This window comes from Mytilus californianus, unplaced genomic scaffold (genome assembly GCF_021869535.1).
Source record: "Mytilus californianus isolate M0D057914Y unplaced genomic scaffold, xbMytCali1.0.p SCAF_2, whole genome shotgun sequence".
NCBI lineage: Eukaryota > Metazoa > Mollusca > Bivalvia > Mytilida > Mytilidae > Mytilus > Mytilus californianus.
This window is the reverse complement of record NW_026262668.1, coordinates 65,548,202-65,566,983: the sequence shown is the minus strand read 5'-3', so window position 1 is coordinate 65,566,983 and position 18,782 is coordinate 65,548,202. Positions and strand designations below refer to the sequence as shown.

Sequence of the window (18,782 nt, the reverse complement as noted above, 5' to 3'; positions counted from 1 at the left end):
TGTTTGTTGAGCCAGTGAAATTAAGAACATGTATACTGAATGTAGTTTTTGTTTAACTAGTTGTTGGCAACACTTTCTAAGAAAACTAATGTTGACCTTGTTTTGAAAACTAAACTCAAAATCATACGGTGACTTTTCGTCCGCTACATCTGAAAAATACTGGTTAGTTGTCTCTTTGGCTTACCACGTCGCCTTTGTTTATAGCAAGTAGAAATATTTCCATGGTTGTATTTGAATGACAACATATAAATGAGCGGACGTTTATCCAAAATAGTAGGTGCAAAATGTTCACCCCTTCTAATTGCTATTTTACTTATATGTAGCTGGTTTCTACAAAGGAATATCAACAAGAACTATGAACACTTTCAAAATCCTTTAACTTCACGTATAGATAAATTTGTGATGTCCTTTCGTTCCATAATTCTTCACCTGTAGTTCTTATATCTCAAATTATCTTGTAGAAATGAAAACGTCTGTTTCACACAACCGGAGGGTATCACCCAGTAGCCTGCAATCCTGTGCTGAAATGGGATATCATTGTTATAGTCTTATCTGTAAATATACTATTCATACAATGTTAAAATAATTCGAAACACAGCTTTTTCTACCTCAGGGATAGATGGCTAAAACAAATTTAGCCCATTTTTGTTTTTAATTTTGGTTTTCAATGCTTTTCAAGTTCGAAAATGTGTTGGTTTCCCAGCTCCACTGACAAGTCCTTTGTAGACGAAACACATGTCTGGCATAGTAAATCAGGTATCTTGGATAAGATTGAAAATTCAATATCCAAGACCATTATTTGCGTTTTCGCTACTAGGGTTAATTTCTACTAAAAATACCTCCGATTGAACTCATTACCTCACAAGCGCAATGGTCTAAGATAACGAATTTGATAATCGTTATAGTATTAACGTTCTCGTAAATTATGTGACTTGTAGCTATAATTTATTTTCAAGAGTACCAACTTTCTTGGATTCAGGAAAACTTGAATTCGTGGTTTTCCCAAAAGGCTAAACGCAAGCCTATAGCAAAAGTGTGCTTGGTTGAACATTTGAATTCGAGGTTTACCAATTCCATGGAATTCCAAGGAATTTTGTGAAACACAAATAATATTGAATCCACAGTATGTGAACATTCATGAATAATTTACATAAAATGCAAATTAGAAAGACAAAAATTTTGGTTAACTCCATGGAACGATAGTTTTCCCCCAATATGCTTATCTACATTTCAGAAACAATGTGCAAATTTCAATGTGCATCCAACTAAACATGCAAAAGGAGTTGATGCCAAAAGCCAAAAAGTTAACTGGGTAACATTTTATTTGGTAGTTTTTCGGAGCATAGTTATTGGAAAACTAAAAGATGTTCCAAATTTTGCACATTAACAGATTTGTTGCAAAATTAATTAGGGTGAGAAACTATATAATATATTTCAAAAAACATATCTGAGAGTTTGAAGGGGTTGAAACTGGATATTGTAAGAGTGTTTCACAGTGTGATACTCACCAAATGTTTCCATGTTAATGCGATAACTTGACCTACATTACTTCGTTAATTCGTTAACACTGTAGCTATTGAGAGATGTGAAAATGAATTTAAAAAAATGTTTATCCAATCGCAATTAAATATGAAAGAATAGTTCTTCGTAAGGGTACTGATCGAATGTGGTTTGGTGACAACCACAACCAAAATCCTCAAATAATAGGTTATGATGTACACTTCTCAATCTGTTTAACGATTTGAACTTTGTTGTCAATGCAGAATGATTTCAATACCCTTCCCCTTTCACGAATCTGACCTACCGAATTAGACTATTTACCGGATTTGTAATAACATAAGCAACACGACGGGTGCCACATGTGGAGCAGGATCTGCTTACCCTTCCGGAGCCCCTGAGATCACTCCCAGTTTTTGGTGGGGTTCGCGTTGCTTAGTCTTTAGTTTTCTATGTTGTGTCATCTGTACTATTATTTGTTTGTTTGTCTTTTTATTTTTGGCCATGGCGTTGTCAGTTTGTTTTCGATCTATGAGTTTGACTGTCCCTCTGGTATCTTTCGTCCCTCTTTCATATCATCGTTTGCTCAACACAACCTTTATCTAGATTTTCAATGAGAGGTTATGATTATTTATGTTATACTGGTTATAAAACACCTTGAAACCAAAACCAAGTCAATTGATAGAATCATTAAAAATATCCTGTCATTAAAGTATTTATTAAAGTCCTTGCGCTATTTCGATAAATGACCAATAGGTATGCATAGAGTACTGTCTAGGTAACATATCGATCTTGCCTGTGTGTATTGTGGCAGTCGTTTTGTTTTGTTAACGCCGTAACGAAATAAAATATAAATAAGCAAGTTAATGTTATTTAAGTGTAGCACATTTGTATAATTAACAATAAACTTATGAAAGCTACAGCCGACTATTGGTAAGAAGGGTAAGAATTCTGGAAGAAAGTGTAAAATTGTCAAACGAAAACTCTTACTGGTAGTTATTCTCTAAGGAATTTTGATACAATCAAGGTTTTTTTTACTTTATTATGTTTATGGGAGTACAGAATCTCATGCATTGAGAGTCGTTTGTTTCAAAAGATGGAATTACTGTAAAATTGTCAAGAAATCTGGTTTAGCATAAGGCAGCTTGAAACAATAACAGGTCTGAATAAGGCAATTTGATAGAACTCTTCCGTCAAATTTATACATTCTATTCAACCTGTATTTGTAAAAATAACTAACATAGACTGAAGAAGACATGCAGACGTCAAAACGGTATCAAAAATAATCGATGATTAAATCGTGTTTTCTGCTGTAATCGATGATTAAATCGTTTTTTTCTGCTGTAATCGATTAAATTACGTACGATTACATGTAATCACAAAAATTTTCATGATGCCAATTACTGTCATTTACTTGGAAAATGTTATCAATTACAATCGATTATGATCACATATTACTATTTTGGAAACAGTCATTATTCATCAGCTGAGGCGGGTCGGTGCATTTTAGGGGGGGGGGGGGGGGGGGTCAAAAAAATACTAGTGTCATACAATGAAAGTTTTTATGTCCGACAAGTATATAAATTGTTGACGATATTGAAGTGAGTGTGCAATATCTTAAATAATTTTTGTCATTATTAAATCTCTGATAGTGTACAGCACCAGAAAGATGCATAATTTCTCAAGAGTAGTGAATCTGATCACTCCTTATGACAGTCATCTGTTATGGTTCTTTATCCATAGGATGTGTAAATTTACAATCACTAGATTAACGACTGTATGAAACATTTCTCCCTAGTTTTGACCTTGGAAAGTTTCTTAACATGTGTATTCAACTTTCTAAAGTGTTAAAATCATTTTGAGGCAATTTCCTGGTGATAGATGTAGGAATGTAAAAGGTGTGTATATTCTACAATCATTTGTAAATATGTTTAATTTTTTTATGAAATAATTACAAAGATATAGAATAAGAATATTTAATGTTCCAATTAAGGACACTTGATGGGCAGACACACAAAACAATACACTATGATTTCGTAAAACATTTTCACATTGAAATGAAATATTGATTATGAAAATAAGAAGATGTGGTAAGATTGCCAATTAGACAACTCTCCACCAGAGACGAAATGACATAAGTTAACAACTATAGGTCACCATTAATCTCCATATAATTATAAACCTACATATATATTTCTTTAATTCAAATAAATTATGTACATATTTGATCCAGGCTGCTGATTACCAGAACCATAAAATCAGTGATATTTGCAATGTGTTATTTTCAGTTGCACTTCCTAGAGTTAGATTGAAATAAGTATATGATGAGAAAATTTTAATAAAGGCATATAGAGAGATGACATGTTTCCTCTTTTTTATTATTTTTTTTTTTCATTCACAAATAATTCTGTGACAGCAAATGTACATTTAATCATAATATAGAGTAAAAAATTTGTAGAATTATGGGTTACAGTCAATAAATTGGAACAAAGAATTTTCTCTGTTTTTTTTTTCTTTTTTACGTAATTCCATTCATTTTTAATAGCACATGCTCATGTATATACCGACCGTGCGAGGGCTTTATAGCCAGCCAAGGTCGTTAAAAACCCACATAAGTAAGTAATGTATATAAACAAATTTTGCTTTTAGTGTGTTTAATAGCTTTATCTTTTTAAGAATTAGCATTTTCAAAATCAGCGACAATCTGTATTGGTTTAAGCTAAATGTTTATTTTGTCCATTTTTCTGAGGATATTTATATTTGATAAAAAAAATCAATAAGAAAAACTTTGTCATACTAAGGGTTTTCTCAAAGCAGGATAAAAAAAAAATTGAACCGACGCCCTCAGCTGATAAATAATGGTCGTTTCCTCATCCCAACCCGACCCGCGCTGTAAATTTCGATATGAGTCAATATATGAGGCAGATAACTGTATGTGTAGTATCCTTAATTTCAAGTTCAATAAATATATGCGATCAACGTAGTAACAAAGCTCTGCATTAGTCAAGACGAGAACATAGTCTTTAAATTGGCACGTAATGTTAAAGGATAAGGCTACCTTCTTTTCTTATGTCTTGAGAAGCAACTCGACGAGAACAAGAAAAAAGCTGCGACTCAAAGTAAACCCATCCACCAAACCATAGTAAATTTTGTCTCTTCCTTCCAACTATTTGTATATACGTATGCCATTTTTTATCAAAAAAGTTGGATTGATTGTTGGTTGCTTAACGTCCAGTGGCAAATATTTCATGCATGTTCAGGACGATAAAAAAGTTGGACTAATTATTTCAATCTGTCTTTATGTTTAGAAGAAGGAATAATTGTGTAAAGGGTAGAGAAGTAAAAACATTTTTACTATTGCACGATTGAAGAACGTATATAGTTTATTCTAGCATATCATTGATTTTTTTAATTATATATAAGTTATCTGATTCACATCGCAACTAGTAAACATACTAGTTTAACAGTATTTCTGACGCCTAGTTTTGATTACTGATAACATACATTTTTATAATCTGGTGAGGTTTCGTAGCGCATTTACCAGTCCAAATATACAAACAATTTCTCGACTTTTGTATTAGATTACTTTTGTACTTTAGATAACTTTTGAGTGAAGAAACTATGGACCCGAAACCTTCTTATAAGTCTGATTATTAAGTTCTCATATTGAAATTGAATCGGGGTAGCCGTTTCTCCAGGAATTTGGTTGCGATGGGATATTAAAAGATCCAAAATGTAAGATTAACAATGAAAGTAATATAGAACGGGAGCTTTGAAATCAAAAACAGAATAATTTCTTAAACACTCCAGCAACAATTTACCGAGCCATGTTTAACGTTTATCAATACTGATAAGTACACGTGCTCTATTTAAAATTGGTTTGGCAAGAAAAGTAAAAGAAAGTAAGACAATTTATTCGTAACCCGTCATAAACTTCTCTTCAAAGGTTATGAATCTGCACAAACAATTAGCTTGTTCAATACTTTTTGAAGAAAATTAATAACGAAGTTGTGAAGCATTCAATTTGGATTTCTCGCCATTGATTTTGAAACAGAACTAATTAATTGTTAAAGACGAGATTTCCGTAACTTTGTACTTAATTGAGAGGTTATGTGTATTCCTGACTAACAAATTGAAAATTTAAAGAAATTTGTTATAATCTAATTTTTTTTCTCGTTAATTCATCAGAGTATATAAAATTTATGGGGTGCACGGTTATGAAATGTAACACCCACGAACTTAATCTCAAATTTTATCTTTCTAAAAAAAAATTTTTTTAAAAGGTAAACTTGACGACATCAGTAAAGATCCGATCAAGATAAAGTTGACATTCGAAAATCTTGGTTCAGTTTAAATCAAATAATTAGCATTAGCACTTCAGATTCCACATGGGGCAACATGATTTTTAATTTGGATAACAATTCCCCTTTATATAATTAGCAATTACAGAAACGAAGAATCAATACCTACCTAGTTTCCACAACATAAAGGACAAGTAACAATCCTTTTCAATTTTTTTCAAGGTTTTTCTACCCAGGCTTATATTGTCTCAGCAAGATTTTGCACAACTTTTTGGGATTTTTTTAATTTTCAGTGCAGTGCTCTTTAACTTCATGATTGGGTCTGGGTTTCCTACTGGTTTGATTCGATTGCCATTGATGAGTCTAATTTATAAAAAATAGAAGAATGTGTCTGAGGACACGAATGCCCCCGCTCAAGCTTTGCAATTTTCCAAGTTAAAAAGGGCCATTAATCTACAACGGTAAATGACTCACTGTCCAAATCGAACTCTGTCTGCTTGTTGTGGTTCTTGGCATTGTGTATGAGTTTTATAAAAAATGGACGAGGCAAACTTCAGCTAGAGTGCGGAAACGAAAATGGGACGGATGGACAGACGAACAAAGGTAATAATTAATGACCCCTTCGCATAAAAAAGTGTGTCATGCGTACCAAGTATTAGCCAGGTTTCTTTGGTTTAAAAGTTTTGGCAACCACTGAGTCGAAACTATGGTTGGTGGACGTTTCCTCCTCTCTGGTAGACCAGAAGTCAGTGCTCCTTTGCTTACATGAAATATCATTGATGATGTCATTATCTATAAATTTACTGTTGATAAGTTTAAGTTTCTGAACAATTAAGTTTTCTACCCCGCTAATCATGTCCTATCAAGATTTTGCAGAACTTTTGGAACTTTTCGTTTTTAATGCTTTTCAACTCCGTAATTGGTCTCGTTTTTAACTGGTTTGAGATATGTACACAAAATGCATATTAAATTATAAGCCTTGTATCTTGATGTTTTTCAGACACACAAAAGTGAGTTGCATACTCAATCACTTACCGTCCTGCAAAAAAAATTGTTTACTGATAAAACAGTACCGTTTTCAAATATGATGTGCGTAACAAAGACATTTCACTGCTATGACAATATCATGACATGCATGATCTTGTTGTGTCAGGTACAGGCACAAACTGACCGTGTCAGACATTGTTGTTATTTATTGCATTCTTAATATCTTTAAAGGAGAAACATCGAATAAGTATCTTCAATAAACGTAGTAGGATTTTATATATTAGATCAGCTAGATTCTTAAATCTGAGACTACTATAACACTGTGTTAAAGTATTCTCAGCTTAAATGAAGAACGAACTGATGTGATTGGCTACTTGTATTTGAAATTCAAAACGTTTAATATGTGATAACATTCTTCATTTGTTCAGAAAACTTTACTCTGTCAGATATGAGTATTTTTAGTGTTTTGAATTGCGTTTAACATATTTTCTTGAGAGCATCAAACGTCTTGTTTTTGATACAATACTGCAAAATCTGCTAAAATAGCCTCACTTTGAGATCTTGATATTATGATATGAGCTTAGAAATAAATCCGAATTCAAGGAGCAAGAAGTGGCCTAATCATACATTCTCGTTTTGAAAACATTAAAAGTTAAACCTTATAACTCGCATTTGAAACGTTCCTTCCTGAAATACGTCAAGATGTCTTGTACAAAGATGTTAACGTTGGTAAAAAAATCTTCCTCGATATGGTCTTGGGTCATATTTAAATTTGCCAAAAACTATGTATAAAATGGTAATTTTTAGTCAAATATGTCAATTTCAACATGTTCTTGTACAAAGTTTGGTTAAAATTGCACAGCCGTCTTAAAAAGTTATCTGGACAGACAGACGGGCTGATTCATATGTACCCCTTAAATTGATTTCTGATGGTGTACTTTTAGAAATTGTATTGGAAAAATAATTCTAGGGTATTCTGTATAAAGGTACGGCTAAATTTCTTGAGAGCATTATCTCTCATAGATATTCTTTTCTATCAATTGCCTGTATCAATGCTTGTAACTTAATAGTAACAAGAATTCTGAGGGTCCTGCATATAGATTACAATATCTCCATACCACTCTAGTAGCCTAACTGAAACAAACAATCCATTAAGAAGGAGAAGTTGCTATGGATCTAGTTATTTTTTTATGAGATTACCCAACCTCTAAAGAATCAAGGTGTTTTTAAAACCTTATATTTTCAGCCAATTTTCTATGTCCAGGAACCATTATTTTCTTTAAAATTACTGCATCAAAATAAAAATCAAACTTAAAACTGATTCTTTTTATCTATATTCAAGGGTCTACAAAAATCTTTGGCAAAATACAGCTAGCACGAAACTGGAACTTTACCTTTAAAATCTAATGATATGATTACTGTTAAGTGGTTTGTTTTCACAAAGGTTCATTTTCTTATGTCTAAGTCCAAACCAATTTAGCAAGGTTTGATTTTCACGTTTTTCTTGTCATTTTAAATACTAAAAAATTTGTAAGGGTTCCGCGGAACCCAGTGTCTCGCCTACTTTTGCTGTTAATCGCAGGCTCAACAAAAATGAGGAAAAAAAATAATAAAAATATTCCTCTCTATACTATCTTTTGATTGTAAGTAGCTTCTGTCCAAGTTTGGTAAAAATCCAGGATAGTTTATGAATCTAATAAATGTTTTAAAAACTTAAACTGCAGACTGTATGTAATGTTAACTGGAAGAAAAACTAAGTCCATTTATAAGTAAAATACGGAAAAATTGGAATTTTTTTTCTTCAAAAATTTCCTTCTAGATACTAGCTTTTAATCATAAACAAGCTTCTGTCCAAGTTTGGTACAAATCCAGGATAGTTTAAGAAAGTTGTTAAAATTTCAAAAACTTTAACCACAGAGTGAATGTAATGTTAACTGGCAGAAAAACTAAGTCCATTTATAAGTAAAATACGGAAAAAATGGAATTTTTTTTTCCAAATTTTACTTCTGGATACTATCTTATGATCATAAACAAGCTTCTGTCCAAGTTTGGTAGAAATCTAGGACAGTTTAAGAAAGTTATTAAAATTTCAAAAACTTTAACCACAGAGTGAATGTAATGTTTCCTGGCAGAAAAACTAAGTCCATATATAAGTAAAATACGGAAAAAATGGAATTTTTTTTTTTACAAAATTTACTTTTGAATATTATCTTATGATCATAAACAAGCTTCTGTCCAAGTTTGGTAGAAATCCATGATAGTTTCAGAAAGTTATTAAAATTTCAAAAACTTTAACCAGAGTGAATATTTGTGGACGCCGACGACGACGGAATGTAGGATCGCTATGTCTCGCTTTTTCGACAAAAGTCGAACGTTCGACAAAAATGATTAGATAATTGGACTATACTGAAAAGGGAATATTTTACCTTTGCAGCATATTCTAATTATCTAATTATTATTTATGCATAGGAGAAAACATGGTGAATAGTGGTCAGTAATGAATTAGTAGTGAGAATGAAATTTTCAGTTTTAGTGTGAAAATGTGCCTAGAAAGGGAACATCATGTAAGGGTAATAACTCCTATAAGGAGCTGCTAGAGGATTTCAATCATAATACCTCTTTGGGAATCTTGTTTCACTTTTTTTTTGTTATTTAGTCTCTCTCTTATAGTTTCCTCAAAAATCGTGATTAAAGGAGAATAACTCTTAAAAGGAAGTCACTGACTGTATAAGCCATAATGACTCTTGCAGATAAATTTTACTATTTACTCTTTCTTTATAATTTTAAAAATAATAGCCAAAATCACCCCAAAAAAAATGGTAAAAATCGTCATTCAAGGACAATTTCATTGATAAAGGGTCAACTGACAATTTTGGTCGTGATGACTTATTAGTAGATCTAAGAACATTTGTGATATTTAGTTTTCATTTATGTATTATAGTTAGCAAGATGTAAACCAAAATTTCCAACAAAAAAAATAGTAAAGGGCTTCCTTTCTTTAAGAGTAATTAATTTTTGTTCAACATGGGCAGAAGGCTGATCTTGACATCTTGTCTTGACTTATATTTACATTGTCAGATTTCTCTCTCTATGTATTTCTCTGGCTGTATTGGGTTTTTAATCAATACTTTCATTTTACTCCTGTGCTTTATTTTTAGCCTTAGTGGCCATTTTGGAATGAGTTGTTTTTGAGGGGAGGACTGATATTACAAGCAATTTTCTATATTCTAAGGCCACAAATTCTTTGGTCTGCAACTTCTTATGACTATTTACTAAATATATAATTGATTGATAAAGGCATTATAGAATAAATTGCTTCGCTGAGCGACCGCAGAGGTCCAACCCTGAACAGTTGGGGCAAAAAATGGACACAATATTCGCGCTTGATACAGGTCTGAATTTATAATCGGTTTCTGACACAGAATAACTGTAGTCAAAGAACTTAGAATTGGCTATATGATTTGAATCTATATTCAATTTTTTGCTTTCATGAAATACACTATGCTGTTGCGTATTGACCCCTCCCCCCAAAAAAAATTTTTTTTTTCTTTCTAATTTTTGAAATCTGAAATGAAAAAAAAATTTGCCCCCCCCCCCACAATTTCTTTTTTACCACCCTCCACCCCCTTTTCCAAAAAAAAAATTCTTTTCCTTAAGATATGGTCATAATCTCAATTCAAATTTCCAATGGAGTTTGCAACCATAATTACCAATTTAAATACATCATAAAAGTCTTAAATAGATAATTTTAAAGCAGTGTAAGGGAGGTAATCCAACATTGTACAATTTTGTTTTTGAAATTCCTCCCTTCCACTTCTTTTAAATTGTCCATTAACCAGGAAACTCTTGTTTTTTCCTCTTTTTTGCCCCTAATTCCTGAACGGTTTGAGCCATAACCCCCCCAAAGCTAATCCTTACCATCCCTTTGTGGTATGGAAACTTGTGGTATAATTTCAGAGAGATCCATACACTTAAACACAAGTTATTGTCTGGAAGTTACAACTAGAGGCTCTAAAGAGCCTGTGTCGCTCACCTTGGTATATGTGCATATTAAACAAAGGACAAAGATGGATTCATGACAAAATTGTGTTTTGGTGATGGTGATGTGCTTGTAGATCTTACTTTACTGAACATTCTTGCTGCTTACAATTATCTCTATCTATAATGAACTTGGCCCAGTAGTTACAGTGGAAAATATTTTGTAAAAATTTACAAAAATTTACAAAATTTATGAAAAAATTGTAAAAAATTGACTATAAAGGGCAATAACTCCGTAAGGGGTCAATTGACAATTTTGGTCATGTTGACTTATTTGTAGATCTTACTTTGCTGTACATTATTGCTGTTTACAGTTTATCTCTATCTATAATAATATTCAAGATAATAACCAAAAGCTTCAAAATTTACTTAAAATTACCAATTCAGGGGCAGCAACCCAACAACGGGTTGTCAGATTCATCTGAAAATTTCAGGGCATATAGATCTTGACCTGATAAACAATTTTACCCCATATCAGATTGCTCTAAATGCTTTGGTTTCAGAGATATGAGCCAAAAACTGCATTTTACCCTATGTACTATTTTTTAGCCATGTCGGCCATCTTGGTTTGCGGGCGGGGTCATCGGATACATTTTTTAAACTATATACCCTAATGATGATTGTGGACAAGTTTTGTTAAATTTGTCTCAGTAGTTTCAGAGGAGAAGATTTTTGTAAAAGATTACAAAAATTTACGAAAAATGGTTAAAAATTGATTATAAAGGGCAATAACTCCTTAAGGGGTCAACTGACCATTTTGGTCAAGTTGACTTAATTGTAGATCTTACTTTGCTGAACATTATTGCTGTTTACAGTTTATCTCTATCTATAATAATATTCAAGATAATAACCTAAAACAACAAAATTTCATTAAAATTACCAATTCAGGGGCAGCAACCAAACAACGATTTGCCTGATTGGTCTGAAAATTTCAGGGCAGATAGATCTTGACCTGATAAACAATTTTACCCCATGTCAGATTTGCTCTAAATGCTTTGGTTTCAGAGATATGAGCCAAAATCTACATTTTAACTCTATGTTCTATTTTTTAGCCATGTCGGCCATCTTGGTTCGCGGGCGGGGTCATCGGATACATTTTTTAAACTATATACCCTAATGATGATTGTGTAAAAGTTTGGTTAAATTTGTCTTAGTAGTTTCAGAGGAGAAGATTTTTGTAAAAGTTTACGGACGACGGACGCAAAGTGATGAGAAAAGCTCACTTGACCTTTCAGGTCAGGTGAGCTAAAAATGCTTATTTTTGGCCCCTTTTTGGCCCCCAATTCCGTAACTGTTGGTACCATAACCCCCAAAACCAATCCCAACCTTCCTTTTGTGGTATTGAACCTTCTGGTAAAATTTCATAGAGATCCATTCACTTAAAGTTATTGTTAAAACCAATGTATCTTCGTACGACGACGCAAACGTCATACCAATATACGACCGCAAAATTTTTTTGCGGTCGTTTAAAAACTGATTTTTGCAAGCAATTAACTATGTCCTGGGGCAACAACTTTTGCAACAATCACATAACTTAGAGGAAACTTGAACTAAATCTGTAACTTCTAATGATCTCACTATAAACCAAAGATGTACCAATAGTTTTGAAACATTACTGGAAAATTGTTTGAAAAACTTCTTGGATTGACAGAAGGACAGAGTGCAAACCTATAGTTTGTTCCCATCAGCTGTAAGGTGTAACATTTCAATTGATGATACTTCAAAATTCTGAAAATGCTGATGAATAAACATATAATAAAAAAAAAAAATTTATTTGTTTTAAAATCTATAAAATTGTACATTATCTCTTGTAGACAGATTTTTTGTGCAAATGAACAGATATAATGTAAAGGTGAATACTATTCCAAAAATTAATTCAGCAGATAAAATTTAATGCAGCTTCACGTTAATAGTGTAACCATGAAGTAATTTTTTAAAAATGGGGTTACATCAATTACAAATAAATCTTAATGATTTATGACTTACTGAAATGTGAATGAAAAAACATGCAGGCATTTTTTTTTCAAAACAATTAAAGTTTTCTTCATGATAACAAACTGGGTGACAGGGTAAATATATAGTCTTTACACAAACCTTTATTTAATATCACTACTTTTCAACATCCTTATTCGTACAGAAAAAAGGCTAAAACACGCTATATTCAACAACTCCTACATAAATATATGGTAATGTTTTAACAGTTATATAATTAGTGTGGCATAACATTTTTGTTTCACCTAATTCAGGGCTTGCTCTAGATTTAAGCAGTCCACCCTACCCAAAAAGATTCAAAAAGCTTTTTCAAATTACTTTCAATTTCATACACATTCCAAAGAGATTATAATAATATGTTATCTGATAACGATTAAAGCTGTTTTCTACTTTTTAGTATTTAAGTTACAGAGAAAGTTTTATTATCCATATGGATACAAGTTTATATGGATTAAGTATTGTTATATTGTTAAGTTCAACTGGCCATGTAGTAAAAATATCCTTGTTAGAAAATGAAGCCATATAGAAGCCATAAATACCACAGTAACTTGCAACACAGAATTTTGATATTATCCACAATAACTAGCATACAGGAAGATTTAAAAAAAAACATTTATACAGAATAAAAAGGTAATATTATAATATACAGCATTGTTAAAAAAAATACTTATAAAATAGCACCATGTTTCCTTAAGCACTAAACATATAAAAGGTAGGGTAAGTAAAAATACAAAATTGACTGTTTTGCATGTTTGGACAGATGGAATGAGAATTCTTATGTAAAGTAATAACTTTTCCACCTATTTATTTCCTTGAAACAACAATAACATTTTTTTTGCTTGATTTGATTTGGTTTGTATCGTTTTGACAAACTAACCTTCTCTAAGCACTATACAAAAAAGGACTTATGATACACTATTCTTTTTCTCCATAACTAGTATACTGCACTGATATTTGCCCTGGTTATCATTATTTTCATTTTCATGCCCTAAAAAAAACTATTCATGATTTAACTAAACAGTAATATTGTATGAAACCCCTTTAAGAGGTCATTCCTTTACCGAAACAATAAAGAAGACAAACTTTTCAAAACATACCAAAATATGCTGCCCCTTATCCAAATTTCTAAGAATAATTATGTTATTCAATCAAACAGTTATCAATGTGTTCATTAATTTCATCATTTGAAGTTCCTGAATCAAACTTTTTCTGACAAATTGGACATGTTTTCTCTTTCTGTATACTTTCCTCTTTTTTACATGCAGACTTTGCAAAACTGTTCATAATGGAAGACTGTTTACGTCGCTTACTAGTAGGCATCACAGGAGTTGATGATTTACGTTTCTTTCCTTTTGTTTCAATTTTTCTATCTATTCCTTTTCCTTCACAACCCTTCTTTTTGCAGCTATCACATCCATCAACAGATATAGTGACTTGGGTTACTGTAGAAAGAATCGTTGCCGTCTCAGGACAATCATGCTCTCTTATTTCTTCTGTTTTGCAGAGTTCTGCCAGCTTTTCTTCTGTTTCCTTTATTCCATGAACATCTATGCTTTCCTCTATATCAAATTTAGATTCCTTCACTCTATTGTAAATCTCTGGTAAATCTTGAGACATGTGATGGTTTCTCACTTCACCTTTTCCACTGCTAGTACAAACAAGAACACAGTATTTTTCCTTTGGCATTTTGTTTAAGTGGTCATTAGACTTATCTTTTTGACTTTCAAGTATATTTATATTTTTCCTGATGACATTTGATTTTCCCTGAGATTCCGAGATGTTTGTTTTTTCTGAACAACTCTTTTTAGAATTATCAATACATCCACCTAAAGATGTAGTTACGGATGGTTTGAAAAAACTCCTTATTGTAACTGGAGGACGGAATGCCTTACGCTGTGACTTTAAACATACAGGGGTAATAGGTTCTGTGATGAATCTGAGAGAAATTCTGTCAGATAGTTTCTGTTTTGTTGATGGCGACTGTGCTACATCTAATCCAGGTTCAGTTTTTATTCTAATGTCAGTAGCTACACTTGGACTTGAAGTTATGTCTGGTTGTGAACTTGGAGTTTTATCCAGACCAGATTGCTGTGAACTCGACCTTACTGGAGAACTTTGACTTGAAAAGAAGTGGCTGAGTTTCAATTGGTCGTCCTGTGCTATCTGTATAAAAATAAAACACAACCAATTAAGTTGGCAATATGTATGATTTACATACATTTATAACAATGAAATTTACTGGTATCTTCTTATGCCCCAATACACTGTTAGTTATTATATTTTCCAAAAAATAAAAAAATGCTGGATAGCTAATGCAACTGCATACCGAATAAATAAATATACATAGTATTATTTGCAACTGCATATCAAATAAATAAATATACATATTAAGCCTTTTTCAACTGATTCTTATAGTTTGTTCTTCTGTTGTGCTGTTACACCACTGTCCCAGGAAAGAGGGAGGGTTGAGCACTAACAAACATGTTTAACCCCGCCACATTCTTCATGTGCCTGTCCCAAATAAGGAGCCTGTAGTTCAGTGGTTGTCGTTGGTTCACGTCTGTCATATTTCTTTTTCGTTAATTGTTTTGTTACATTTTAGGGCATTAGTTTTCTCAATTGAATTGTTTCATATTTTTCATGTCGGGGCCTTTTATAGCCGACTATATGGTATGGGATTTTCTCATTGTTGAAGGCTGTACGGTTGCCTATAATTGCTTACATCCACTTTATTTGAACTTTGGTGGATAGTTGTCTCATTGGCAATCATACCACATCTCCTTATTTTTAGAATAATCAGAAAACTTTACATTTGATCAATATAAAAAATCCAATGTGGAGCCTAGTGCCTGGGGAATGACAGATTGACTCTGTCATGCTTGGAATATTTGGGCAACTAAATTAAATGGTCTTGAATGACCTCTGCATAAACAGAGTATGGGCTAAAGCTAAAACAAGGGCACTTCAAAGCAAACATTTTATGAAGATTGGATGCAAAAATAATGGTCAATTGTGTTTAGAAGCTCTAGCTTTATTTATACCTTAAAATCAAAAATATGTCTAAGCAATGTTTAGCCAGGATAGGATAGAAATTGTACCTCTGTGGTATCAACTAGATTGTTATGAAAAGATTGGCACATTGGCAGTTGGATGGATATGTTTTTATATTTTTTCTGGAACTAAATTTTGAGATTTTAAATCAAGTAACATTTGTGAGGTAAAGGTTAACCAGACCTGGACTTTTAAGAACTGATCCCCACATGTGTAAATATTTTTCTACTTCAAATATTACCTACCAAATTTGACTTTGAATACAAAAAACAGTGCTACACTTATATACTAGAAAAACGAAGGATATGGAGTATCCATCCATGACACAAAATCAGTACATACCCAGCTAAAAACACACATAAAGCAAAGAAAAATTGCTTTTTTTGCTGTTCTTCATCTCATTGTCACAGTGAGGCCTTCAACACGGAGCATAAAAAACTCTCACCTCAATGCAAGTTTAAGACGGCCCTGTCTGTTCATAATTGTTCAAGGTTAAAGAGTAGAACTTAATTGTATAAAGAATAGTCAATCATTTGTTTGTTTCTTTGATGACAGCAAATGTCTGTAAATTCCTTTTAAAAGCAGGTAATCATAGTAATGTGAAACCTATCCCAAACTACCTTTAAACACTTTGACAACATTGACCTGAATCTGATTTGCTCAAAATGAAATACATCATAAAAACCAATTTAGACTTAACAGAAACAAATTGTTTTTTACTCCACAGCAGACAATATAACAATTTCCACATTAAAGAAAAGTCTTTCTACAAGACAACAAACCAATTAGCTACGACTGCCAAATAGATCAGGGTTGACAGTTGACAGCAGTTAAGGGCCATAATTACATGTGAAACGAATATCTATGGTTGCAGATTAGGACAACCGTCATTCAATTTACCATTAACTGACTCAATTACGACAGTATTCTTACTCTAGCAAAGATAAATCAATGGCTATATCAGTCATTAACCAGTTATAATACACCATAAAAGGCAGAAAATTGTTATTTCTTAGAGAGAGACGTACAAATATTTAGACATGTTAATCTAACCATGCTATTGAGATATCTTTATCATCATCAGTTATGCAATAAATATATCATTTTGCTATGTTTCGCTTGAAGATAATACAACAATAAACCCGCATAAAGTACAGGTTCTTCATATTCATTGCAATACGATTTATTTTAGTGTACTCTATTTCACATTCAGTTATAAAAGTAAAGGATTTACAGACTATAATTACAAATCAATATATAATACTTCTAAAAAAGATCACTTTAATTTGATGTGACTTAGCTTAAAGATTTAAAAAAAATAAATGTGGATAGTGTCCACATGTGGACACAGATGATGCCCCCGCTTGCATATCATATAGTTATAAAGGGACATAACTGAAGAACGGTAAAAGTGACACTACCCAAATTTGAACTTGATCTGAGTTTTGTGGTAATAAGCATTGTGTGTAAGTCTCATAACATTTGGTTGAGGCTAACTTAAGTAGAGAACAGAAACTAAAAATTCAGCAATTTTTCTATTTGTAATGATGCATAACTCTAGAACGGTTGTGTATAAGTTTTACAACATTTGGATGAGACAAACTAAAAAATTCAGCAATTTTTATGTTTATAATGGGACATAACTCTAGAATGGTAAAAGTGTTGCCACCTAATTTCGTACTTAATCTGTATTATGTAGTAATTAGCATTGTGTATAAGTTTCATAACATTTGGTTGAGGCAAACTCAAGTTAGAGAACTGAAACAAAAAAAATGTACTTGATCTTAACTGAGTTTTGTTGGAATGAATATTGTGTATAGGTTTCACAATGTTTGGCTGGGGAAAACTTCAGTTACAGAATGGAAACTAAAAAATTTTGCAATCTTTCTATTTATAAAGGGGCATAACTCAATAATGGTTAAAGTGACACTACCCAAATTCAACTTGATCTGTGTTTTATCAGTGGTAGTCAAAATTAAACATTGCATTGTATAAAGCATTGATTGTAGTTGATTCAACTATAATCATGGTCAAAGGAAGATAACTCCAATTTTAAAAATATATTATATAAACTTGATATTTAGAAGAAAATAAAAATTTTGCAATTTTTCCTTTTATAAAGGGGCATAACTCTAGATCGGTTAAAGTGACACCACCAAAATTCAAACTTGATCTGTGTTTTGTGGTAATAAGCATTGTGTATAAGTTTCATAACATTTGGTTGAGGCAAACTTAAGTTAGAGAATGGAAACTAAAAATTATGCAATATTTCCTTTTATAAAGGGGCATAACTCTAGATCGGTTAAAGTGACGCCACCAAAATTCAAACTTGATCTGTGTTTTGTGGTAATAAGCATTGTGTATAAGTTTCATTACATTTGGTTGAGGCAAACTCAAGTTAGAGAACGGAAACCAATTTCGGGACGTACGTACGTACGTACGTACGTACAGACGGACAAGGGTAAAACTTAATGCCCCCTCCGGTACGGCGGGGGCATAAAAATTCTAAACATCTCTCAAAATGAAGAATTCCAATTAAAGTTACTCTCTCCTTGAAATAGGTTGACTCATACCACATGAACTACAAATCTTATTTGACATATATTTACATTTTCAAATGCTTTTGACTACTGAGTTTCATAGTAAGCTACATTAGCCCAAAACTATAACCTGATACAGGATGAATTGACTAAAGTATCAGTTTGTTTTTTGTTGAAATGGCAGCAAAAAACATTTCAAAATTTGTGAATTTTTAACAAAACTATGGCTTATCATTAATATTTTCACCCTCTTTAAATAAATGAACTGTTAACACAGAGATATGTCTCATGTTTTGTTGTTTTGACGGTATAATGCAAATTTTGAAATTAAAATGGCAACATTTAAACTATGCAAATCATTCAAAATCATGACTGT

The 18,782-nt window shown here is 32.2% G+C and overlaps 2 protein-coding genes across 3 annotated transcripts in view; one reads left to right on the top strand and one right to left on the bottom strand.

Moving 5' to 3' along the window:
• The window catches only part of LOC127730249 (acetylcholinesterase-like), a 78,063-nt gene that overhangs the window by 41,542 nt on the left and 17,739 nt on the right, over nt 1–18,782 (top strand). The gene's annotated exons all lie outside the window — the stretch shown is intronic.
• LOC127730238 (uncharacterized) overlaps nt 12,580–18,782 on the bottom strand; it is an 80,987-nt gene continuing 74,784 nt past the window's right edge. The window contains exon 32 of the mRNA XM_052238534.1: nt 12,580–14,978. Within this exon, the coding sequence (XP_052094494.1) occupies nt 13,956–14,978 (1,023 nt within the window). The 3' untranslated portion in view covers nt 12,580–13,955. The remainder of the gene's footprint in view (nt 14,979–18,782) is intronic.